This window comes from Geotrypetes seraphini, chromosome 9 (assembly GCF_902459505.1).
Source record: "Geotrypetes seraphini chromosome 9, aGeoSer1.1, whole genome shotgun sequence".
Taxonomy (NCBI): Eukaryota; Metazoa; Chordata; class Amphibia; order Gymnophiona; family Dermophiidae; genus Geotrypetes; species Geotrypetes seraphini.
Window position 1 is genome coordinate 189,399,112 of NC_047092.1, and position 27,049 is coordinate 189,426,160.

The 27,049-nt window shown below is 45.5% G+C and overlaps 1 protein-coding gene across 8 annotated transcripts in view; it reads left to right on the top strand.

Moving 5' to 3' along the window:
* EIF4G1 (eukaryotic translation initiation factor 4 gamma 1) overlaps positions 1 to 27,049 on the top strand; it is a 292,071-nt gene that overhangs the window by 190,414 nt on the left and 74,608 nt on the right. For all 8 annotated transcript variants that reach the window (XM_033959150.1, XM_033959151.1, XM_033959152.1 and 5 more), the window contains 3 exons: positions 6,859 to 6,963; positions 17,214 to 17,370; positions 17,984 to 18,084. In XM_033959150.1, the coding sequence (XP_033815041.1) occupies positions 6,859 to 6,963; positions 17,214 to 17,370; positions 17,984 to 18,084 (363 nt within the window). The remainder of the gene's footprint in view (positions 1 to 6,858; positions 6,964 to 17,213; positions 17,371 to 17,983; positions 18,085 to 27,049) is intronic.

Sequence of the window (27,049 nt, forward strand, 5' to 3'; positions counted from 1 at the left end):
AAAGCAAATGATGGGATGTATCAATAGAAGCTTCGTTAGCCGCAAACCTGAAGTCATAATGCCACTTTACAGAACCATGGTGAGACCTCATCTGGAATACTGTGTGCAATTCTGGAGGCCACATTACCGTAAAGATGTGCTTCGAGCTGAGTCAGTCCAGCGGATGGCCACTAGAATGGTCTCCGGACTCAAGGGTCTCTCATACGAAGAAAGACTGGGCAAATTGCAGCTCTATACTCTAGAAGAGCGCAGGGAAAGGGGTGACATGATAGAGACATTTAAGTACGTCACAGGTCGTGTTGAGGTGGAAAATGACATATTCTTTCCCAAGGGACCCTCGGTCACAAGGGGGCACCCGCTCAAACTCAGAGGAGGGAAATTTAGTGGTGACACCAGGAAGTATTTCTTCACAGAAAGGGTGGTGGATCAGTGGAACAAACTTCCGGAGCAGGTGATCAGAGCCACCAGCGTGCTCGACTTTAAGAATAAATGGGACATCCACGTGGGATCCCTGCGAGGGTCGAGTTAAGGAGCTGGGTCATTAGCACTCAGACTTAATGGGGTGGGTCAGTAGAGTGGGCAGACTTGGTGGGCTGTAGCCCTTTTCTGCTGTCATCTTTCTATGTTTCTATGTTTATCCCAGGACAAGCAGGCAGCATATTCTTAACGCATGGGTGACGTCACCGACGGAGCCCCGGTACGGACCTTTTTAACTAGAAAGTTCTAGTTGGCCGCACCGAGCATGCGCGAGTGCCTTCCCGCCCGACGGAGGAGAGCGTGGTCCCCAGTTTCTTCGTTTCCGCGGAGCGAAGAAGACGCATGTGTTTTCAACGGCCGTTGAAAAATCAATTCCTGCCTTCCCGCTCGCGTAATTTTTCGTTGTTTTTCTCTTTTTTCCCTTCGGGTTACTTTCCCTTTTATTTTCAAAAAAAAAAATCGTCGGATTTTCTTTATTTTTCAGGCCGGCCACCATACAGGCCTCCGACTTTGATTTTGCGGAGGCCGTGTTTCCCTTCATGCCCCCTCAACCGGGCTTTAAGAAGTGCCAGCGGTGTGCACGCCCGATCTCTCTTACCGACCCGCACAATTGGTGCCTGCAGTGCTTGGGTCCAGAGCATCGGGTGGACACCTGCACCCGCTGTGCTACACTTAAAAAGCGCACCTTAAAAAATAGGCAGATCCAGCAAAATATTCTATTCGGTACCGGATCTGCCATGGAATCTGCCGCGACGTCGACGGCACCGCAAAAGTCGAACCCGACTACTTCAACTCCACCGGATCCTTCTTCGGGGTCGCTGGCCCCAGGTAAGCCGGCTAAGAAGCCTTCCACTTCCCTTGAGCGCCCTCCTGCCACGTTTGCGACACCGGCAACCTCGGCACCGCATCGACCCCGCAAACGCTCCGCTCCGATATCGGTGAGTGCCTCGTCATCGGCCTCCTCATCGCTGGAGCGTAGAGCGGCACCTATGGTACCGAAGAAGAAAAAAGCGGTACCGTTGCCTCCCCTGGACGACCGCATCGCGGCCATACTCCAAACACAGTTACAGGAGCAGCTACAACAACAGCTCCAACAACTGTTGCCGGCGTTGCTGGCACCGCACCTTCCGGTACGGGACCGGTCCGAACCTCGCACCGATCCATCAGTGTCGACCCCCTCGGTACCGCTCAACACTTCCATGCTGGTCCTCTCGGCTGAGCCACATCTTTCCCAACCTCCGGTACAGACCCGCTCTGAGGCCGATCCTCGGTACCAGGTATGGCACCGGTCTTCCTCACCCGGTACCGCCTCAGTCCGCTCTGGCAAGTCTCTCTCCAAAACCCGCCATGCCGAGCCCTCCACACCGATGTCCCGCCGTGCGCACCCCGACATCAGGGACCCAGACTTATGGGAAGAATCCCCACACGGTACCGAGGAAGACGCTTCCTCCACGGACGAGGAACCTTCAGTGACTGATACCCTCTCAAAACCTGAACAGTCCTCGTTCACCAAATTCCTTAGGGAGATGTCTGCTGCTCTTTCCATTCCCTTAGAGTCCGACTCTAAAAAGTCACAGGCCTTTCTCGATGCCTTAGACTTTGACCAACCTCCTAAGGAATTCCTCAAGTTACCCGTACATGACATCCTACGGGAAACTTTTTATAAGAACTGGGAGAACCCCCTCACTGTCCCGGGGGCCCCTCGCAAATTGGATAGCTTGTATCGGGTCATTCCCATCCCAGGGTTTGACAAGCCTCAATTGCCCCATGAATCTCTCCTGGTGGAGTCCACCTTAAAGAAAACTCAGGGCTCCAATGTCTATGCCTCCACCCCTCCTGGCAGAGAGGGAAAAACTATGGATAAGTTTGGCAAGCGCCTTTTCCAGAATGCAATGCTGGCCAACAGGGCAAATAATTACACCTTTCACTTCTCCTTCTACATGAAGCATCTGGTGCAATAACTTTCCGCCTTACAAAAATACATCCCTGAACGTAAGGTGCCTCTTTTTCAACAACAAATTTCCAGTCTGCTCCAACTCCGGAAATTCATGGTGCGCTCCATTTATGACTCGTTTGAGCTGACCTCTCGAGCGTCTGCCATGGCTGTTGCCATGCGGCGTCTGGCCTGGTTGAGAGTTTCTGACCTCGACATTAACCACCAAGACCGCCTGGCTAATGCACCTTGTCTTGGTGATGAACTCTTCGGGGAGTCCCTAGACTCAACAACCCAAAAACCAGGTGGGACACCCTGGTGAAGCCTAAAAAGAAGACCCCGCCTGCTCGCCCCTACAGACAGCAGTCTTCCTACCAACGCAGGTTCTCGGCCAGACCTCTCATCCCACCTCAACAGCAGCCTCGCCGACCTCGTCAACAGCATCAAACTCAGGCTCGCTCACAGTCTCACCAACCTGCCAAGCCTCTTCCTCCATCAAAACCTTCTCATCCCTTTTGACTTTTTCCTCCAGGGCATAGCCAGTCTCCCACCATCATTGCCTCTTCCTCAGCCTATCGGAGGTCGCCTCCAACTCTTCCTCAGCCGTTGGGAGGTCATCACATCAGACCAATGGGTCCTCAACATCATTCGTCACGGCTACTCTCTCAACTTCCAGACTCTTCCACCAGACAATCCTCCCGTAGAGTCTGCTTCTCACTCCTCCCAAACCCCCCTCCTCCTGAGGGAGGTCCAATCCCTCCTCCTTCTCAATGCCATCGAAGAGGTGCCTCCGGACCAAAGGGGTCAGGGATTCTACTCCCGCTACTTCCTGGTTCCCAAGAAGATAGGAGACCTTCGTCCCATCCTCGATCTCAGGGACCTCAACAAGTGTCTGGTCAAGGAGAAGTTCAGAATGCTCTCCCTTGCCACGCTTTACCCTCTTCTCTCTCAACACGACTGGCTATGTTCCCTGGACCTCAAAGAGGCCTACACTCACATCCCAATCAATCCGACTTCACGTCGCTACCTACGGTTCCAGATACAGCACCGTCACTATCAGTACAAAGTGCTACCTTTTGGCCTCGCTTCATCGCCCAGGGTGTTCACCAAGTGCCTTATTGTGGTGGCGGCCTTCCTCAGGTCTCACAACCTCCAGGTGTTCCCCTACTTGGATGATTGGTTGGTGAAAGCACTTACGTCTCCACTTGTGCTACAAGCCACTCATCACACCATCTCTTTCCTCCATCTCCTGGGGTTCGAGATCAACTACCCCAAGTCGCATCTGCTTCCCACACAGCGACTTCAGTTCATCGGAGCAGTTCTCGACACCACACTAATGAGGGTGTTTCTCCCCTCCGACCGTCAATGGACCCTGCTCCACCTCTGTCGTCAGGTGCTCCTTCATCACTCCATTCCTGCCCGACAGATGATGGTCCTCCTGGGCCACATGGCCTCGATGGTCCATGTGCTTCCTCTGGCGCGACTCCACCTCAGGACACCTCAATGGACTCTTGCCAACCAATGGTCACAGACCACGGATCTTCTTTCTCATCCCATCTCTGTGACATCGTCTCTTCAGCAATCTCTTCAATGGTGGTTGAACTCCTCAAATCTTTCCAGGGGTCTACTCTTTCATCTACCCCCTCACTCCATGATCATAACCACGGATGCCTCCCCCTATGCGTGGGGAGATCACCTGGGAGATCTACGCACCCAGGGACTCTGGACCCCTCAGGAGCGTCAACATCATCCTGGAACTCAGAGCCATGTTCTATGCTCTCAAGGCCTTCCAGCACCTTCTCTGCACTCAGGTTCTTCTCCTGTGCACAGACAATCAAGTCGCCATGTACTACATAAACAAGCAAGGCGGCACTGGATCTCGCCTCCTTTGTCAGGAGGCTCTCAGCATCTGGACCTGGGCCACGGCCCGCAATCTCTTCCTCAAGGCTGTCTATATCCAGGGTGAACAGAACTCCCTGGCCGACAATCTCAGCCGCATCCTTCAACCTCACGAGTGGACTCTGGACCCTTCAACACTCCACTCCATCTTTGCTCGCTGGGGCACTCCGCAGGTGGACCTCTTTGCAGCGCCTCACAACCATCAGCTGCCCCAGTTCTGTTCCAGACTCTTCTCTCCTCATCGTCTGACCCCAGATGCATTCCTGCTCGACTGGACGGATCGGTTCCTCTATGCCTTTCCTCCACTACCTCTGATGTTGCGGACGTTATCCAAACTCCGCAGGGACAGGGCCACCATGATTCTCATCGCTCCTCGGTGGCCTCGCCAACACTGGTTCTCCCTCCTGCTTCAGCTCAGCTCCAGGGAGCCCATTCCTCTTCCTGTGTTTCCTACTCTACTTTCGCAGCAACGTCAGTCTCTACTGCATCCCAATCTGTCTTCGCTCCACCTGACAGCTTGGTTTCTCTCGGGCTGACCTCTCCAGAGAATCTGTCTCAGCCTGTCCGTCGCATTTTGGATGCCTCCAGGAAACCGGCCACCCTCCAATGTTACCATCAGAAGTGGACCAGGTTCTCCTCTTGGTGTCTACTGCATCATCACGATCCCACCTCATTAGCGGTGGAAACTGTACTGGACTATTTGCTCTCTCTGTCCGACGCTGGCCTCAAGTCTACCTCAATCAGAGTCCACCTCAGTGTCATCACTGCGTTTCATGAGCCTATCCTCGGAAAACCTCTCACGGCTCATCCACTGGTTTCCCGGTTCATGAGAGGCCTCTTCAATGTCAAACCACCTCTGAAGCCTCCTCCTGTCGTCTGGGACCTGAATGTGGTTTTATCAGCCCTCATGAAACCCCCTTTTGAGCCTCTTGCCACAACTTCGCTCAAACTTCTAACATGGAAGGTGCTTTTCCTCATTGCCATCACCTCTGCCAGGAGGGTTAGTGAGATGCATGCACTGGTCGCCGATTCACCGTTCACTGTTTTTCACCATGACAAGGTGGTTCTGCGTACCCATCCTAAATTCCTTCCCAAGGTGGTCTCGGCTTTTCACCTCAACCAGTCCATTGTGTTGCCTGTCTTTTTCCCTAAACCCCATTCTCATCCTGGGGAACAGGCGTTGCACACGCTGGATTGTAAGCCTGCCCTTGCATACTACCTTGACCGTACCAGGGCTCACCGCTCGTCCCCTCAGCTCTTTCTGACCTTCTATCCTAACCGTCTAGGTCGTCCTGTCTCTAAACGGACGCTTTCCAACTGGCTTGCTGCCTGTATTGCGTTCTGTTATGCTCGGGCCGGTCTCTCACTGGAAGGTGCTGTCACGGCCCACAGGGTCAGAGCTATGGCTGCTTCTGTGGCTTTCCTCCATTCCACGCCCATCGAGGAAATCTGCAAGGCTGCCACTTGGTCCTCAGTTCACACGTTCACTACTCACTACTGTCTGGATGCCTTCTCCAGACGGGATGGACACTTCGACCAATCTGTGTTACAAAATTTATTTTCCTAATGGCCAACCATCCCTCCTCCCTCTCTGTTAGCTTGGAGGTCACCCATGCGTTAAGAATATGCTGCTTGCTTGTCCTGGGATAAAGCACAGTTACTTACCGTAACAGATGTTATCCAGGGACAGCAGGCAGATATTCTTACGTCCCACCCTCCTCCCCGGGTTGGCTTCTTAGCTGGCTTATCTTAACTGGGGACCACGCTCTCCTCCGTCGGGCGGGAAGGCACTCACGCATACGCGGTGCGGCCAACTAGAACTTTCTAGTTAAAAAGGTCCGTACCGGGGCTCCGTCGGTGACGTCACCCATGCGTTAAGAATATCTGCCTGCTGTCCCTGGATAACACCTGTTACGGTAAGTAACTGTGCTTTCTAGGAGCTTCTACATGATGGGGGGGTCAGGAGGCTGTGGGGTTGCGAGCGGTCCTTCGGGGTGGGGGTGCGAGTGCGTGCGAGCGGTCCTTCAGGGTGGGGGTGCGAGCGGTCCTGCGGGGGGGGGGGGGGGAACTATGTAAAAAAAAAAGTTGGAAAACGCGCTCACGCGTATAACGCGCAAGGTTATGCACGGTTTGTAAAAATGCGTTATATGCGTGAAATATGGTAGTTCCTTCTAACGAGTGTAGAGCTTTGTTTCGCTTGTTGTCGGTTTACGTTTAATTTGCGGGGACCGAGCTCACAGAGACGGGACGGTTTTTTAAAATTTCAGTCTTAGTAGTTTGCCGGTCCACAAAATAATTCTTTTATTTCTGCCGGTCCACGGGTGTAAAACGTTTGAAAAACACTGATGTAACCAATGTGTGTGGATAGTGAACTGCTGTCTTCAGAGAACATTTAATGGAAGCCCAGGAAGTAGCTTTGATTCATGGAGAAAATGATCCTCTGTGGGAGGGAGGACGGTCAGGGGTTGCATGGGGGGGGATTTTGACTCTTTCTGATAAAAGAAAGGGATCTATGAAGAGCCAGCTAACACCCTCTTTTCTTTCCACAGCCGAGGATGGCCCAGTACTTTCATCAAATGGAGAAGATCATTAAGGAGCGAAAAACCTCATCTCGAATTCGCTTCATGCTGCAAGATGTGATTGATCTGCGACTGGTAAGTTCTCAAGAAATCCCACTGGCTTCCAATGTTGCATATGTTTGTTATCTCTTAAGGCGCTGCTCTACAAATCCCCAGCTTTCATTGATAGGGTTCAATTCTATACTCTTCTACTGGAATACTTCGGTCCAATGACCAACATTTGCTGGCTGTTCCTTCAGTTAAAACCATCAATACGCATAGACAATACATCTTTTCAGTTACGGCTCCTCAATTGTGGAATTCCTTACCAATTTATTTAACGGAAGAATGAAATATCGATAGATTTAAGAGCAAGATAAAATGCTTTCTTTTTTAAAGATGCTTTTGACTGCTAGACATCACAAATTTGGACCACACACATCAGTTTAGACCCCTGATCCCTTCAACCCTGCTGAAGACTTGACCCCTAATTGTCTCATTTGCTTTCAGTTATTGTATTTCCATCCCTACATTCCTTATTGGTTCTATCTGTCTAGTAAGTCATGTTTTTGGTATATGAATTTTTGTTTCCCTGTTTTAGAATTGTGCATCGCCTTGAATGTATGATTGGGCGATCAATCAAAGTTTAAATAAACTTGAAACTTCCTCACCCAGGGGTGGGTAAGTCTCTGCCCCCACTCTTTGATGATATCTCTGCCTCCTGGCTAAATCTTGTTCTCGTACATGGAATGCAAAGATTGTTTTATTTTCTTTGACTTGATTCCCAGAGGAGTTTGTCATGAACTTTTAAACACACTTTTCAGATCTGGTTTGGTTGGAGTTTGTTGCAAAGAAATGATTTCTGGTGCTCTGTAGCCCTGCATTTTCATTACTGAAGTTATCCTGCCTACTGTTGGTTTGGGTTCACAGAATAAAGCATTATGGAGTCGTTTTTTGCAGAGATTTTTACCCATATAGGTTTCTCTAGTTGAAAACTGATTACATCAGGCAGCTATAGCTATGAGGTAAATTCAGTTAAATCAAGTATTTGCTGGTTTTCACCATACATGTAATTTCAGCCAGATTAGATTGGAAGAATGAATGGTGCACATTTGTGTTGTTAAATGCTGTTTAAACCCCTGATTGACTATTCTGCACATAAGTCAATGCTTGTTTATGTCCAACATGTGAGTTATTCAGTATTGTATCTAGAAATTGCTCATGCTGCTTCTGGGGGGGGGAGGGGGGGAGATTGCCAGCAGTAATGAACAGATTTTTCTAATAAAAGTTTGATCATGTTGCATCCCTTCTCCCGCAGTATTGATTAGAGTTGTAGGCCTATAGCATCATGAGTCTTAATACCCTCGTCCCCTTCCAAAATAATCATTTCCAGCTTCCCTATTATCTAGCCTAGCTATGATGAGAATGGAGTAGATACAAAGTCATTTAAATTATGGGAAAGGGGAAAAGACCTACACAATAGTCAGCACAAATGGTGATCTTTTCCTGCTGCTATTTTTAGTGCTTGAGGGTGTTAATATTGAGCATTTACTTCTAACATAAAATCTGTATGACCATTCTAACAAAAATCTTCTTGACCATTGGCTCATTGTTATGTCCCAGGAGTTGCATTAGCCAATTTTAAAAAAGGGCTTTTTATAATACTACTACTTATCTTTTCTACAGTGCTACCAGGCATATGCAATGTTGTACACCAAACAATTACTTCAGAGTTGATTCCCTGTCTTGGTGTAGAAATGTTTTTTTAACTTTTCTGAATCTGAGGTAGTGGTCACAAGATCATAGTGTAAGTGGTAGTTGGTTCCAGCATTGTGCTAACTGATACTGGATGGATAAGATAATTTGCCTGGTAGACTTTATATTGTTGCATGCTGGGAATATTAAGTGGAAAATATTTCTGGTGGAATATCTGTTGGAGGCACCCTGGGGTAGGATGGCCAACTCTGTTAGGCAGTCAGGGGGTATTCCCTTTCAGGATCTTAAAGGCAGTGATGCCTAATTTAAACTTGTTCAAATTTTGAACTAGTTGTAGACACGATAGCAACATTTAGAGCAAAGAACTAGTGTTAACACTACAGTAGTCTATGTGAGAGAGGATTAGGGATTGCATTAAGATTTGGAAGGCCTCTGTTCTCCAAAAAGGACTGTCTTGTTCCAGCTCATTTTTGCAACATATTTCTACAAGAGTGAGTTTAGAACATTTTATTCAGTCCCTGCATTTAAAAATGAATTTCCAGTGCAATAGGTGAGACATTCTAGACAGTAGGGTTATTTCCCTATAGCCGCATGCTGCTGCAGAAGGAATCCACTCCAGATTTTTTTACTCTACCTCTGTTATACTTCATTGGGCTTTCTAGCTCCATCTTCAAGTTTATCAAGTTTCAAGTTTATTATAAAATTTGATTAATCGCTTATTCAAAATTCTAAGCGATGAACAAATCAATAAAATTACAAAATTGGGAGGACAAAGAAAACTAACAAAAAACTAAGTCTTGCAAAACATATTGAAGACTAGTTTAATAAACATAATAAAACGTGAGGAAAGGATGGGGAAAGAAATACAATTTGGTTAATAGAAGAAGACACTTATGGTTAAAAACAATAGGAAGGGAGAGAACGAAGAATCTCAAAGAAGATATGAAAATAAAGTGAAACTCCTAAGCAGTCCTTTTAGTCATTAAATGCGTCTTTAAAAAGAAAGCTTTTAAGTTTGCTCTTAAATTTATCCAAATTTTTTTCCTCTCTTAAGTAAATAGGGAGGGAATTCCATGTTTGAGGAGCTGTAATGGAAAAGATGAAGTGCTGTCTTGTATTAATAATTTTAAGTGAGGGGATGACCTTAGTAACTTGGATGAAGTATAAGGAATCGATGATTTGTAAATGAAAGCCGGAGTTTTGTATATCAGAGATTTGAAGGTAAGCAAACTTAGTACATTATGCGATGTGCGACAGGAAGCCAGTGTGCTTTTTTAAGAAGAGGAGTCACATGATCGAATTTCTTGGCTTTCATTATAAGTTTGATTGATGTGTTCTGGATGATCTACAAACGTCTAATTTCCTTTTGGGCTATTCCCTTGAATAGGGCATTGCAATAATCGAATTTTGTAATAACCAAGGAGTGGATTAATATATTCACATAAAATTTTGGCACTGAATGGATTTGACGTAGTCTATAGAAAGTTGATTTAACAATGTTACTAATATGGTCATGGTAGGTTAATTTATCATCTAAGGTAACCCCTAAGATCTTAATTCTATTTATCAGCTTTAGAGTGATACCCTTAATAGAAATTGGAAAAATAAGTTTCAAACTATCTTTCCATGGAAAGAGCATAACATTTGATTTATTGATATTAAAAGCTAATCTGTTGGTATCAAGCCACTGGTGAATCTGTTCAAGTTTCTCATTAATTGCTAATGTTTCTAAAGAACTGTTGGGATCCAGCGGATTTAAAAGCTGGATATCATCTGCGTAAGCAAATACTGTAAAACCAATAGATTGACAAAGGGTCATGAGAGGTGCAAGAAAAATATTAAAAGAGGAGAAAGAATGGATCCTTGCGGGATACCGTATGTTGCTGAGAAACTTTCCGAAGTTATATTGTTGAAGTACACAGTTGATGAGTGATTTTCAAAATAGGATTTAAATCAAAGAAGAACCTGATCCATAATACCTGTGGATTGAAGTCTTTCTATTAAAAGATTGTGGTCAATTGTGTCAAATGCTGATGAAAGATCAATAGATATCAGAAGAACAGATGTATGATGATCCAAGTAGTAAAGTATGGAAGTAGACATGCCAATCAACGAATGTTCAGTAGAGTGGTATTGTCTAAAGCCAGTTTGATTTAGATGTAAAATATTCGTTTTTTCTATAAATTCTGATACTTGGTTAAATACTATCTTCTAAGTCAGCTTTGCCAAGTAAGGGATATTTGCAATTGGCCTGTAATTGGATTTTTCTTCTGAGCTGATTTTATGATCCTTAATGATGGGACGGATGACTGTTTCCATGCTGTGGGCATAATGCTTTGTTGGAGACTTTCATTAATCTTCAGTTCTTTCCTTCTGTACGCATGACTGCAGATGTGTTTGTTCTGCTCTCCCCATTTTATTATTTTAATTCAACGTAATTTTGTCCTCTTTTTGGGTAATTTAGTGCTTGGAGCAAATTTGAAGCTCTGTCTGCGTAAGAATTCACAGACTTATTTGCAAGTGCAACACTTCCCGGGGTGGGTGATCATGGACTCTGTGCTGGATCTGTGGGTTTTGAAGCCTGGAAATGCTCTCACAATCCTGCTCTTATTTGAGTTTGCGGCTTTGCCGGACCTTATTTCTTCATCTTTGCAGGTGTTTATTTTGGTCACTCAGCCGGCTCCATCCACTTTTTCCTTCTGACTTTGTGGTATTGGCTTGCAGTCTGCTACCTTCCCCTGGCACCCTGATATGTTCGTTCTGGTTTTGGAGTAGTTTGTCTCTCCGGAGGGTGCTCTGAAAATTGCTAGAGCTATGTCACACTGGTATCCTTTGGCACAGGAGTGTCAGCATCTTTTGTACCAGATCAAGGTGGTTTCTTTGGTGCAGGTGGCTCAACGCACCTCTCTCCCCAGTGTGGGTGGTGTAGTTTTATAGGATATGCACGACTGTGTGGATGTAGTCCTCAGGAAACTCTTTGATACAGCTACTTTAGGCATTAAAGCTGCTTAGGCAATGTCTTTCGTTGCACACGCCAGTTTCTCTAAAATGCGCACAATGGAGAGTGAGGAGGTGGTTCCCCCTCCTCAACTTTTTTGGTTATATGGCGGAGGCATTGTATGACCTTATGTGGGTTTGGCAAAAGTGTTGGCATACTCCATCTCTGCCCACAGAATGCTTTGGTTCAGACAGTGAACTGGTAATTCCACTTCCAAGGCTACTTTGGCTGGACTGTTTTGGCTATGGTCTGGATGACCTCATGGATTCTAGAATGTACCGTCGCCTTAAGGCTCTGCCTGATAGCAGACCCAGACCGGAGGGGTTCTGGTCGTTCTAATTTCGTGGCTCACAGTGATCCTGACCATATGCAAGTGCCACATAGCAGATTTCTTCACAGGGCTACCAATAATGGTATAATGGCTACAGGTATCCATGCCTTTCTCCTCTAGTTCTGCGCCCCCTGGTGAAGAGGCAAAATGGTGCCAGGCCGAGGGATGTTCCTCTTCAGATAGGAGGCTGGCTCTGTGTTTTTTTCCGCCTAGATGCACATTATGTCCAACAAGTGAGTCTTGGATTTTCCTTGATTGGGCTACAAGCTGGAATTTGCCAGATTGGTTTATGGACTTTAGTACAGGTTGCCCGGTCACGACGCTCAATGTTCTAGCCATCATTCAGCGCTGGCAAGATATTAACTCTAGAGCTGGGGGTCACCCAAACTCTTGGGCTCAGTCAGATACTACATACTTTCTCATGCCCAGAAATCTCAGAAGATCTTCAGGTCGTGAATACGGCTCTCAAGGTTCCACACTTTCAAATAGAGGCCATGGGTTCAGTCATTGCAGTAATGGCCTCTGCAAGGGAAGATCGTGCCAAACGAACTTACTGCACTTCTTTGAAGGGATAAACAGCCAGATGGACAAAGGGGAACTCATAGACATCATTTATCTTGACTTCCAAAAAGCCTTTGACAAGGTACCTCATGAGCGGCTACTTAGGAAGCTGTGGAACCACGGGGTGGAAGGGGACGTAAACAGATGGATTAAACACTGGTTGGCAGGCAGAAAGCAAAGGGTTGGAGTGAAGGGCCACTACTCGGACTGGAGGAGGGTCACGAGCGGTGTTCCGCAGGGGTCGGTGCTCGGACCGCTGCTGTTCAATGTATTTATAAATGACCTGGAAACGGGGACAAAGTGTGAAGTTATAAAATTTGCGGATGACACCAAACTCTGTAGCAAGGTTAGAACCGCGGAAGAATGTGAAGACCTACAAAGGGACCTAAACAAACTGGAAGAGTGGGCAAATAAATGGCAAATGAACTTTAGAGAAATGCAAGATCATGCATATAGGGAAAAAGAACCTGATGTTCAGCTACAAAATGGGGGGATCAGTGCTTGGGGAAAGTAACCTTGAAAAAGACTTGGGTGTGCTGGTGGATACAACAATGAAATCAACGGCCTCAAAGAAAGCAAACCGAATGTTGGGTATTATTAAGAAGGGTATTACAACAAGGACGAAGAAAGTCATCATGCCGCTGTATTGCGCGATGGTGCGCCCGCATCTGGAGTACTGTGTCCAATATTGGTCACCGTACCTCAAGAAGGACATGGCGATACTTGAGAGGGTTCAGAGAAGAGCGACGAAAATGATAAAAGGTATGGAAAACCTTTCATACGCAGGCAGGTTAGAAAGGCTGGGGCTCTCTTCCTTGAAAAAGCGGAGACTCATAGGAGACATGATAGAGACTTTCAAGATCATGAAAGGCATAGAGAAGGTAGAAAGGGACAGATTCTTCAGCCTATTGGGAACCACAAGAACAAGGGGGCACTCAGAGAAATTGAAAGGGGACAGGTTTAGAACCAATGCTAGGAAATTCTTTTTCACTCAGAGGGTGGTGGACACCTGGAATGCCCTTCCGGAGGTTGTGATAGGACAAAGTACACTACCGGGTTTCAAAGAAGGATTGGATAAATTCCTGAAGGATACGGGGATTGAGGGATATAGATAGAGGTAGAGATAGGTTATGAAAGGGTATAGATAGAAGGACAAGGGGGATTAAAGGGTTTAGACAAGGATCACCTTACAGGTCATGGACCTGATGGGCCGCAGTGGGAGCGGACTGCTGGGCGCAATGGACCTCTGGTCTGACCCAGCGGAGGCAACTTCATATGTTCTTAGAGTGGCTGACTCGATCAGCATGGGTTTATCTTCAATTTCTGGGATCCATGGTTGCCCACTAGATGTGGTTCCTTGGTTGAGGGTGTACAGACATCGTCTTCTGCATTTTTTCTCTCTTGCTGGACTTGGCACAGGGATGCCTTGCAAACCTATCTACCTTGGATTCTGGAGGTTGAGCAAACATGAACTGGTGACTTCTCCCACAGTCATTCTGTGGGGGCTTACTGCTACACATTGCCTTCTGGATCATGGTGCTGTCTGATGTCAGCCTTCGGGGTTAGGGAGTCCATTGTAATTGCTCTTTTGTTCAGGGGTGTTGGACGCTCTCTCAGCAAAAGTGGTCCCTCAACCAGTTAGAGCTCAGAGCCATTTGGCTAGCTCTGATGAGATTGCAGAAGGCTCTGGAGGGCCAAGTGGTCAGGGTCTTCTCTGGCAATGCAATGGCAGTAACCTACGTCAGTTGCCAAGAGCATTCCTCTAGCTCAGGAAGCCCACTTTCTTTTTCTTTGTGCGGAGCATCATCTCCTAGTGTTGCCGATAGACAGTGTTTGGGCTGACTTCCTCAGCAGACAGATTTTGAATTTGGGTGAGTGGATCCTGTCCCCAAAGACGTTCCAAGTGATAGTGGGGTGCTGGTGATGGCCTCACTTCAATTTCATGGCCATAGCTAGAAACAAGAAATCGGATCGTTTCTCAGTCAAAGATCTGAACCCAGCACCGTGAGATTCAACGCTGTGGTGCAGCTGTGGCCTTAGGAAATTCTCCTGTATGTTTTTCTAACTTGGCCGATGACCAGCCGGGTCATTTGGAGGGTTGAAGCTCATCCAGGCCACATCATTCTGGTGGCTCCAGATTCGCCTCGTAGATCCTGGTACGCAGATCTGATGTGTCTGCATAGAGGTTGCAGCCTTCAGCAAAGCGCCTCTCCGGACCTTCACTCATAGGGTCCAGTTTCCATTGAAGATCCGAGTCACTTTGATCTTACGGCATGGCTATTGAGTGCCTCTGCCCAGGTTGTTGATACTCTTATGAAGTCTTAAGAAGTCATCAGCAGTGTCGGCTTATGCTAAAGCATGGAAGTCCTTCCAGCATTGATGTGCCCAGGACCAGGTGGATCTTTATTCAGCTCAGATCTCGCCGTCAGATTTGGAAAAATAAAATTCCCAGTATTAATTGAGGAAACTTTGAAAAAATATTGGTAATTTTATTTTTCCAAATCTGACAGTCCTTGTACGTCGTATACCTAGACTTCAGCAAGGCTTTTGACAGCGTCCCACACCGCAGGCTGCTGAACAAGATGGAATCGATGGGCTTAGGAGAGACACTAACTGCATGGGTTAAAGATTGGCTAAGTGGCAGACTTCAGAGGGTGGTGGTTAACGGTACCCTCTCTAAAACGTCGGAGGTGACCAGCGGAGTGCCGCAGGGTTCAGTCCTGGGCCCACTCCTCTTCCAACATTCATTGGGGATCTGACTCAAGGGCTTCAAGGTAAGGTAACCTTATTCGCTGATGACGCCAAACTATGCAATATAGTAAACGGCTACAATCTACAGGATACTATGGAGCATGACCTGCGTACTTTAGAAAGTTGGTCCTCGATCTGGCAGCTGGGCTTCAACGCCAAGAAATGTAAGGTCATGCATCTCGGAAACGGAAATCCATGCAGAACTTACACCTTGAATGGAGAAACTTTAATCAGGACTACGGCAGAACGAGACTTAGTAGTAATCATCAGTGCAGACATGAAAACTGCCACTCAAGTGGAGAAGGCTTCATCTAAGGCACGGCAGATGATAGGCTGTATCAAGAGAAGCTTCGTCAACAGGAAGCCTGAAGTCATGATGCCATTGTACAGAGCCATGGTGAGACCTCATCTGGAATACTGTGTGCAATTCTGGAGGCCACATTACTGTAAAGATGTGCTCAGAGTCGAATCGGTTCAGCGGATGGCCACCAGGATGGTCTCGGGGCTAAAGGGTCTCTCGTACGAAGAAAGACTGAACAAATTGCAGCTCTACACTCTCGAAGAGCGTAGGGAGAGGGGAGACATGATTGAGACATTTAAGTACATCACGGGACGGGTCGAGGTGGAAGATGATATCTTTTTTCTCAAAGGACCTTCGACCACAAGAGGACATCCGCTCAAACTCAGGGGAGGGAAGTTTCGTGGAGACGCCAGGAAGCACTTCTTCACGGAAAGAGTGATTGAGCATTGGAACAAGCTTCCAGTGCAGGTGATCGAGGCCCGCAGCATCCCAGACTTCAAGAATAAATGGGATGCCTATGAGGGATCCCTAAAAGGGTCATGCCAAGGAATACGGTCACTAGGGTATAGACTTGAAAGAGCGGGTCAGTAGAGTGGCAGTATAATTATAATTATACTTAAGGGGGTCAGTAGACTTAAAAGGGTGGTTCAATAGTGTGGGCAGACTTGATGGGCTGTAGCCCTTATCTGCCGTCATCTTTCTATGTTTCTAAAGTAGAAGAATTTCTGCCTGTCCATTTTTCAATAGAGGGATAAATCCGTTCCTGCTACTGACGAAGATAGCGAAATGGACCTCTGTCTAGCAGTAACACTATTACTTTTGGGATTTAGATAAGCTTTTGATGGCCTTATCTTCACATTTATGATAGCAACATATTAGTTTTATGGTTTATATTTTTCATGAAGTTAATAACAGAGCAGTCTGTGGATTAGTAATTAGAAATTTTAATTCCTTCTCACTCAAAAGAGCACCGTGTGCAAGATAGTATAAAAAAGTTTTTTTCACAGACACATTTATATCTTTTATAACTAAAGCAAATAAAATTTAATAAGACTTAAATGATGTACGAGGCAGACTCATTTAAGCAGTAGTCTGGTGCTTGTCACCCATGAGTCATCAGCCCAGATTACTGAGGTCTTAATATTATTATCATCATAGACACGGGTGCCTATTCTGAGAGTAGGAATTGAAAAAGCCTTTTGCCAATTGTTTTGTTTCTTGGCAAGCATTAGGTTTTTGTTTTTTGGCCTAACAGCGCCATCAGTACTTACCCTGGTAAGTTCTTTTCCAGTAGATAGGTGAGACAGTCTAGATTCCTGCCCTGTCCTTCTTGTGCCTACTTACAATGTTCAGTTTGTTTATGCTTCTCTAAGCTGATTCTTGGATGCCTGTTGGCCCTTGAGGGCTGAGAAGAATTTGTATATATGTTTCAATTTATTGGGGAGTAGTTTCTGAGCTCCACTGAAGCCTGTGTTGGCAGTTAACAGTACTGTTTAGTTACTTTTGAGCAGAACAATTTGTTTGAGCCTGTTGCTCAACAGACAACCCACTTTTCTGGACTGACAGGACTAAAGGGGAAGAAATTATCAGATAGGCTCAAGTTTCATTTTTATAATGGTAAGTCTTGGGGCACAATGAGTTTTTAGGTCTGTGAGTAATATTTCCAATATCCTCATTTTCTGTTGCAGACTAATTGGGTACCTCGGAGAGGTGACCAGGGCCCCAAGACGATTGACCAAATTCACAAGGAGGCAGAACTGGAACAGCATCGGGAGCAGATTAAAGTCCAGCAACTAATGTCCAGCAAGGACAAGAGGAGGGAGCCCCCAGTACGCCAAACCTCAGGTGATGCCCTATTCCTCCCCCTACTTTATCACCACACGAGACATTGGATGAATCTACAGACTTTATCTATTTGGATTTAGCTCAGGCTTTTTCAGTGATAGCTCAAAATAAGTTATTTCCTTGTTGCCCCAGAGGGCTTACAATCTCTACCTGAGACAGTACAAAGTTAAGTGTACTCCAGGCTATTACTAAGTTCAGAAGTTAATCTCTCAATCACCCACCACAAAAGTCTTGGGTACAGAGGTCTTCTCGCAGACTTCAGGGAAGAGTCAAATCTCTCCCCATTCTAACTTGAAGCAAAAATCCAAACTCACTGTCTCCACTTTCCTACCCCCAACCTTACCATATTTATTTCTTGAAAAGATTTCTTATCCGCACTATTTACATTTGTAAGCGGAGTACATATGCTTCTGAAGGAAAGTAAGTGCAGGACATATATACCTCCAGCTGGACTTAGTTGCCTCCTCTGCCATGCCACTCCCTGTTCTTCTTACACTGTGGTGATGTCATCTTGCCCCATGTTAGGGTGCTGCTCCTATCTTGCTTTGTATCCTGTCCCTTGTTCTCTTTCTATGGGCCTGGCTCTTTTATTCAGCTTTGATTTTTCTGACAGGGGGCCGAGGAGGTCAGGTGGGTGATGATGGTTGGAACACAGTCCCAATCAGCAAAGGCAGCCGACCTATTGACACCAGCCGCATCACAAAGATCACGAAAGTAAGTCCACATTTTTGTGTGAAAATGCCTCAACCTGAGCAGATACAGGGTAGAACAGTTTGTTGGCTCTGTGCTTTGAGTGGCTGCTGTGCAAGTTTGCTAGGGTTTGAGTAGGGGCAGGGTGGGGTGCCTGGGGAGGGAAGGTGCTGTATGTTGAGACTTGGGAGACTTTTGTGTTCTGGCAGAGGCGGGAAGGTCAAGGGTGAGAGAATGTGAGGTGGGTTTGAGTACAAGGAAAGGAGGGTGTCATGCGTCTTCCCAGTCGTGCACCATCATCTTTCTGTATGTCTTCCTCCCCCCCAACAAGCCATGCGATATTTGCTCTTTGTATGTGTCTTTCTCCTCTCCCCAGCTATAAAGCATCTCATCTCTCTCTCTTTCTTTCCTCCCCCCCCCCCCCACATATGGCATTCACATGCTCACTGGCTGCCTCCCCAACACCATGGCTGCAAAGAAACAAACTCAGTAGCTTTGTTCATGCTACTGGCAACTCTTGCTGATCCTTCCATTTCAATGTAACTTCTTGTTTTGGAGGAGGGTACCCACAAATGTTGCTGGTGGTGCACACAAGGCTATGGCCTGGCACCTGGTTTAGGTTTCTTTGCAGCCATGGGGCTGGGGAGACAGCAGTGAGCGAAAGAGTTGGCTGCAAGGAGGGAGAGGTAATGGGTGGGCGAAGGTCTCTTGTACCCCTTGGGGTACCTGTATAGTTGCAGTTAGTTCATTTGTATTCTGCTATTGCCAACAATAAGTTCATAGCGGATTACATATTAAGAAGCTAGATGAATTGATCTATGAGTAGGATGTATAAAGACATTATACAGTGTTGATGAAGAAGACGCCAAAAAACATTCTCCCACTATTTACTTCTGAAACAGAAAAGTTTTAAGCACTCTTTAAAAATATAAAAATTAGTTATAGATCAAATTTGAGTTGGCAATATTGAGCACACTGATGCAGCCTTTGAGCATGGACCATGAGACACCAGCGCACTCATAAAGCTGCAGCTGCCAATTAAGCTGCTAGCTTTCACTCAAGGTGTGAAAAATAACAAAAACATGAAAAATGACGCTAACGCAAGGTTCACCAAAATATTTAATTTTATTATTTCTATTGTTTCCTATCATGGACATCAAAAGGCTAGTTGCGTTAGTGGGAGGTCGTTATAGTTGCCAAAATGCTGGCCTTCTGATAACGAACTCAACTCAATACTTCGCAGCTCCATTATATACCTTTAGTCTAGTATGACATCATTGGCCCATGGGCCAACCAAAAACAGAGGTGGTCTTTAAAGTTAGACAAAGAAAATTTCTCTACATGTTTAAAAGTTTCAGAACTTTGTTTGTTTACATTCATTTCTGAATATACATTAACATTTTATTATATATCCAATCAATATTCTTTTTGTCATTCTTAAAACTTATTTCAGACAATTTGTCTATGTATCAAGCAAGCTGCTGAAATGTTCTCAGCCTGCTTTGAACAACCAAGTTTCATGTTATACCTAAAAAAGTGTTGAAAACTGGTCAGCCTTGGAGGAAAAGGAGGGGCTGTTTTCCCCCTTTCTATGCTAGACAGCTAATTATTTCCAGATGTTGTGCTCAGGCTTCCTTTAAATTTCTTTAGGTTGCAAATATATATAATATGTTTTTTCAAAACCCATTCTTTTGGTCAATACACATCCATACACATAATCACTCACTTTCGGGGCCCCTTCATTCAGACCATGTATTTTCATTCATATTTAAACCATTTATATGTATCTCAGGTTGGGATACGTAATCTCATATACTTTTTCTAACCAGCCTAAGGCACATCTGGTATCAATTAGAACCATGAGGCTTAGAAGCGGGAAACTCTGAACAAAGGACATAGGCTAAACACAAAATGGAGTAATCAAACAGAAGAATACAGAAAGACAGAGAACAAAATGGAATCCATGTATATCCTGATTTCCTCCATGATCTAGCTTAATAGCAAAGTACATAAAAATAATATTATGCTTTCCCTTAATATTAATATGTAGTGTGTTTTTCTGGCCTTGGCTACATCCATATTTAGATTTTTATTCACCAATTTTTCGTACGTTTCTATTGGGCGTGGCCTTATCTAACACATATGCTTGTATCTGACTAGAGTTACCAAGAATCATACGAAAAGCAGGCCATTTTTGTAGAAAAATTCCACAAAATATTGCACTATCATGTGTCCTGATGTCCATTCCATTACCTCCCCGTAGATATCACCCCCTTCTGGCCATGAGCCACTACTACTCACCTTGTAAGAAAAAAAAGTTGGTAAATAATCTTTTAGATGTACTGTAGTTCCCTTTGAACTGGAAAACTGCAGTGCCAATATATTACATATTCTATAATGATGACCAATCAATGATCTACGCTCTATGGCATCTATCTATCTATATGTTCACCTCCATTTGTGCTCTCTGTTGCTGAGCTATTTTAACATGTATTGTGTTGACGTGAATATTAAACTATATTAGAATGTGTTCTGTTATTCAAATGTGTTTGCTGTTGTAATTGTCTATGCTTATGTCCAGCTTATTCTAGTTGTAGACCACCTTGGGTGAATTTTTTCAAAAAGGTGACAAATAAAGTCTAATAAATAACTATTCTAGTACAATGTGTCTAGTATTCCTGCCAGCCTCCACATCTAGTGCAATGTGTCTAGTATTCTGCCAGTCTCCACGTCGCAGTGCATAACTGTGAATGCCTAGGTTATGCATCTGAACCTGCTAGTTGCTTGTAGAATATCGCTCATCTTTCAATTCTTCCTCCTTCCCAGTCAGCTTGCTCCTGCCCCTCAGTTTTTCTGCAAGCAAGTTGCTCAGATGTGTTTCTGATCTCCTTTGCAGCTTTATTATTTTTGGGTTTCTCCTGTCGTTTTAAGTTTGAAGCATGGTGCCCAGAGGTTTCGTCTTGTTAGGACTTCTGTTTTGGAGAAAACACAGACTCACTTAGTGGAACTCTGCTGCTAGCAGGATCAGCCCTTGGGGATACCTGTCTAGCCAGCCTGCTGTAATCTTTTTGGAGCTCAGGGACCGTCCTCTGAGTAGCTGCTCGCATCTCTGATTTATCAGGAGCTTGAGTGCAGGCTGTTTGGCTTCTTCCTGGCTTGGCCAGGATTAACAGCGGGCCAAATGCGTGGTCCTCCCTCTTTGTGGCGAGAGGGTTTCTGGTGATTGATGCTCAGTCCAACATCTGTCCAACTGGCAGCCCGAAGACTAAGTTCATAGAGCAAACCTGTGAGGCAAGAGTTCTTGTTCCAGATGCACTTCTGAGCTAAGGCAGGCAGGCACCACATGGCACAATCAGTAAGGCTATTATAGCTGATGGGGAAAATCAGGTGAGGGGAGGAGAAGGAGTCTGAAAAAATATTTTTTAAGGTTTCCGGAGCCAGAGCTAAGGTCCCCCTTCTTTAAAACACTTTTCTCTGTAGTTTTTGAACTTCAGAAGAACCTCCCCAGACTGTTTTTGGCAAGAATTTGCTGGCAGTGGCCATTTTGGCCTCAAAACCCCTCAGATTTGCTTAAAATCAATAAGAATAGAACCCTCACGCTTTTCTACCCTTGTATCATTCCAGGTTTGTGCTGGATGGTCAACCGAGGAGCATCCATGTACAACAGGGCATACGGGGGAGGGATTGGAGCCTTGAGTTCAGCCTCCTTTGAGTCCTCCAGGGCTGGGGGTCTGCAGGAGACTTTCTCCCAGGTGATGAGGCCCTTTCCAGAGTCCTCCGAAGGAAATTTGGCGAAGCGTAGATGCGTGAATGCCATGGAACCCAGGAGGACCATCAGAGAGTCCTTGCTGGGGTCAGCGAGACCCGCTGTGTAAAGCTTCACCTCGCATTTTATGAGTCTGATGTGGCATGCTTATTTAAACTGCTAGGGTCCCCCAGCATCTGCTGAAGGTGCGACAGTTGTGGCAGCACCGAGAATTGGCCCTCAGCCTGTGTCATATGCAGACAAGTACCCAGAGCTGGACCTGGGGGTCAAGTATGACATCAACTGGGAGGATGGAAGGTCTGATTCCATTCCCTTATTGTCCCAGAATGCAGTTTTCCTAGCAGAGCCTGGTTCTCTGCTTGAGACCAGTGGACAAGAATCAGTGATGGACCTGGACCATGAAGAAAACCCCTCAGTGCGGCAGCTGTTCAAGGCATCAATGGTCCTGGGCATAATAGCTAATTTGCTGTGTGAACTGCAACGAGAATTTCTGCCAGCTTCCATGTCGTAGTGCTCAACTATGAATGGCTCAGTGACTCTGACCATGTTCTTTCCCTCGCATCCTGACATCACAAAGCTCGTCACTGACCACTGAAAGTCTCCAGAGGGGTCTCTGTGAGTAGCCAAGTCTATGGCCAAGCTTTACTCCATGGCTTCAGATTTTCAATGGCTTGGATTTGTTGTTGGTATAGGTCACCAAACCGGACTTCCTTGCCCAGTGAAGGAGGTATGATGTTGAAGGATACTCGGAACCACAAAGTAGATGTGGTTCTCAAGAGGCAATTTGAAGCTTTAGCCTTAGGAATTAAAGCAACAGGCGTGGCTTCCTTTGTGACACATGCTTGGCACACTTAGCTAGCTTGAGTCCCAGCCTTGGAGGAAGATGAGAACCCTCAGATGATCCTTTCTGAATTATGTAGCAGACACTCTGTAAGACATCATCAGAGTCATGAGCAAGGTGTAAGCCTATTCTTTCTCCGCCCGATGGATGCTGTGGATCAGACAGTGGGCAGGAGACTCGACTTCTAAGGCCACCCTCAGCAGGCTTCCCTTTAAGGGGCAGATGCTATTTGGAAAGGGTCAGGACTACCTGATGGCCAGTATTATGGACTGCCACCCTAAGGCCTTTCTGGACAGCAGACCCTGGGCGACTTAGAGTTCAGGGCACAGGAATTTTTGTAGCTCTACATGGGGGACCAAACGACAGAAGTCCTTTCAGGGATTCCAGCACTATAGCAAAACCTTTTTTTTTTTTTTTTTTTTTTTTAAATATTCTTTATTCATTTTATCATATACATCAAGTGTACAGAAAATAACAACAATTAGAACATAGCATCACTTGAAATTCTACAATAATATACAACAAGAAGGTTTGTCACCCACCTCCCACCCAAATTCATATATAACTAAAATATATCATATGGATATAATATCTTATTTCATTCATATATAATATTAGTGAAAAATCCAAATACCCCCACCCCAAAACCACAAGTATATCAAAATTGGAAAAAATGTAAATTATTCATTATAATAATTTAATAATGGCCCACACACATCCTTAAACTTATTATAATAGCCTTTTTGAACTGCTATAGCAAAACCTTTGATTTTGGCTATAGGAACTGCATCAGTATTAGTTCTGGTTGCATTCAGGTTGATGATTTGTTTGGATCCACCTTTGTTTATGATTATGTATCCATTAGGTTTATTAATTCTTGTTATAGAACAGAAAAGACTTGAGAGGTCGGGGAGTTCCTCACACCCTCCGTGTTCCTTCTTTTTTTTAGGGGTCATCCATTGCTTTGGCACAAACTGAGAAGCTGAGGCACTGTCCAGTGACACAAGGAGGCGGAGTTGAAAAATGTAGATGATGTCTTCTGTAAACCTCACGAGTGATGGGAAGTAACCCACATGTCAAGCCTACTGTACCCTTAAACTGGAAAGTATTTAATTTTTTCCCAGAAATAGCTAAGAAGAAGTAGAAAAAAAAAACACAAAAGATTTTTAAATTACATCAGATTGGTCAGACTGGATGGACCATTCGGGTCTTTATCCCAGGACAAGCAGGCAGCATATTCTCACACATGGGTGACGTCACCGATGGAGCCCCGGTACGGACACTTGAAAAGTGAATCATAACTTTAAGCTTAGAAATTTTGCGATTAGCCCGCATGCGCAAGTTCTTTCCCGCCCGACGTAGGCGTGCGGTCCTTCAGTTTTCTAATTTCCGCAGAGCTAGTAAGACTCGTTTTTCAACACCTGTTTAATTTTTTCTCGCTTGCCTTCCCGCTCTCGCAGATTATGACCAAGATGGTAAAGGGGATGGAATCCTCTTGTATGAGGAAAGACTAAAACAGTTAGGGCTCTTCAGCTTGGAAAGAGACGGCTGAGGGGAGATATGATTGAAGTCTTCAAAATCCTGAGTGGAGTAGAACGGGTACAAGTGGATCGATTTTTTTGCTCCGTCAAAAATTACATGGAAATATTCTTGAAACCAATAGGAGGAAATTTTTTTTTCACTCGGAGAGTGGTTGAGCTCTGGAGCACGTTGCCAGAGGACTAGGGGTTACTCTAACAGCATGGGTCAATGAATGGCTAAGCGGTAGGCTTCAGAGGGTGGTGGTAAATGGTAACCTCTCTAAAACGTCGAAGGTGACCAGTGGAGTGCCGCAGGGCTCAGTCCTGGGTCCGATCCTCTTCAACATATTTGTAGGAGACCTACCTCGGGGGCTTCAAGGTAAAATAACACTGTTCGCTGACAATGCCAAATTATGTAACATTGTAAGTAAAAGCGATTTGTCCGACAGCATGAAGCAGGACCTGCTTTTATTGGAACACTGGTCCTCGACCTGGCAGCTGAACTTCAACGCAAAGAAATGCAAGGTCATGCAGAACGTACACACTGAATGGGGAGACCTTGGCTAGGACTGTGGCAGAACAAGATTTAGGGGTGATCATCAGTGAAGACATGAAAACAGCCAATCAAGTGGAGAAAGCTTCATCCAAGGCCAGACAAATGCTGGGTTGTATCCGTAAAAGCTTCGTCAGCCGGAAGCCCAAGGTCATTATGCTGTTGTACAGAGCCACAGTGAGACCTCATTTGGAGTACTGTGTACAATTCTGGAGGACACACTACCGTAAGGATGTGCTGAGAGTTGAGTTGGTTCAGAGAATGGCCACCAGGATGGTCTTGGGGCTCAAGGATCTCACGTACGAGGAAAGGTTGGACAAATTGCGGCTATACTCTCTCAAAGAACGCAGGGAGAGGGGAGACATGATCGAGACATTTAAGTATATCACTGGTCATGTAGAGGTGGAAGATGATATTTTCTTTCTTAAAGGAACCTCGGCCACAAGAGGGCATCTGCTGAAACTCAGGGGTGGGAAATTTCATGGCGACACCAGGAAGTATTTCTTCACAGAGAGAGTGGTTGACCATTGGAACAAGCTCCCAGTGCAGGTGATCATGGCTAACAGTGTGCCTGATTTCAAGAATAAGTGGGTTGCCCACGTCGGATCACTACGAGGGCAGTGTAAGGGTATCGCCACCTGAGTGTGAGCTAGGAGGGTAGTTAGGGAGGGTTAATAGAGTGGGCAGACTTGATGGGCTATAGCCCTTTTCTGCCGTCATTTTCTATGTTTCTATGATGTGGGAGTGGATGGCGTGGCTGGTTTTGAGGTGGTTTTGGGCAAGTTCTTGGAGAAAAGGTCCATAGTCTGTTGTTGAGAGGGACATGGGAGAAGCCACTGCTTGCCCTGGATCGGTGGCATGGAGTGTTGCTACATCTTGGGTTTTGGCCAGGTGATGGTGGCCTGGATTGGCCACCGTGGGAACGGGCTGCTGGGCTTGATGGACCATTGGTCTGACCCAGTAAGGCTGTTCTTATGGTCATTTAGAATGTTACCAAGAGATTTCAAGAATAAGTTGGTAAAACACTCATCTCTGCTCTGATAGAACAGAGGAGCTGCTGTAAGAAGACAGTGCAAAAAAGAATCGGTGCTAAATCTGATGGTTAATAGCTTCTTGCAAAGTTTATATTCCTTAATTATAACATTCAAATATATATCTTTAAATGTTAAAAATGATAGAGACAAGATAAATAGGAGATGGAACATTTCAGGAAAATACACTTCTCCCAAACACCCACCTCCAATCAAATCGGATTAGCTGGATTCAGGATTATGAGCCTTTATTTTGATCCTTTATTTTGCCCATGTCTGGGAGTTAGAGGTAATAATGCATTTTCATTTTTATTGGCATGCACTATTTCAGTAGCACACCTTAGAAAACCTAGCTTTAAGTTTACCCACACTGAGAAGAAATATTCTCAGGGGTGGGTTAGGAAGGGGTTTTGCATCTGCATACATGCTTCTGAACTTTCAAAAAGTATGCACAGATTTATTCTCCTGGAAACTACAGAAATTAGCAGGTGTAAATGAGCCTTGCAGAATTTACTCGGGTTAATTTTCAAAATGAAAGCGCATGTAAAACTGAGCTTTCAAAATTAGTGTATGAAATATGGATGGATAAGTGTGGTGGACACCTGGAATGCGCTTCCAGAGAGCATAATAGGGCAGAGTACGGTACTGGGGTTCAAGAAAGGATTGGACAATTTCCTGCTGGAAAAGGAGATAGAGGATTACTGCACGGGTCCTGGACCTTTGGGGCCGAGAGAATTACTGCACGGGTCCTGGACCTTTTGGGCCGCCGTGTGAGCGGACTGCTGGGCACAATGGACCTCAGGACTGACCCAGCGGAGGCATTGCTTTTGTTCTTATGTTTAGTTCTTTTGTTTTAACTTTTTTTATCCATATAAAATAAAAATTTTTTTTAAAATCGCTTTTTTTTTTCTTTTGCCGTTGTGGGCTTTGGCCCATCGGGGCCTTATGGACTCTTTTCGCCCTCAAGTTCGATTTCTCAACGGCTATATTCCCGTCCATGTCCCACCCGCTGACAGGATTCAAAAAGTGCGGTCACTGTGCTCTGGCCATTTCTGTCACCGATCCTCACCACTTGTGCTTGCAGTGGGACCCGAGCACCGTCGCAACACCTGATCCCGCTGCTCTTCCCTTCAGAAGCGCACTCTCAAGAATTGGTTGCTCTTCAGTGCCGCAATGGAAGCGGAGCCCAGTTCATCTCCGGCACCGACCAAGATGACACCGAGGGTGGATCCACTAACTTTGACTCTGGTGTCACAATTCACCATGTCTCTGGGTAAG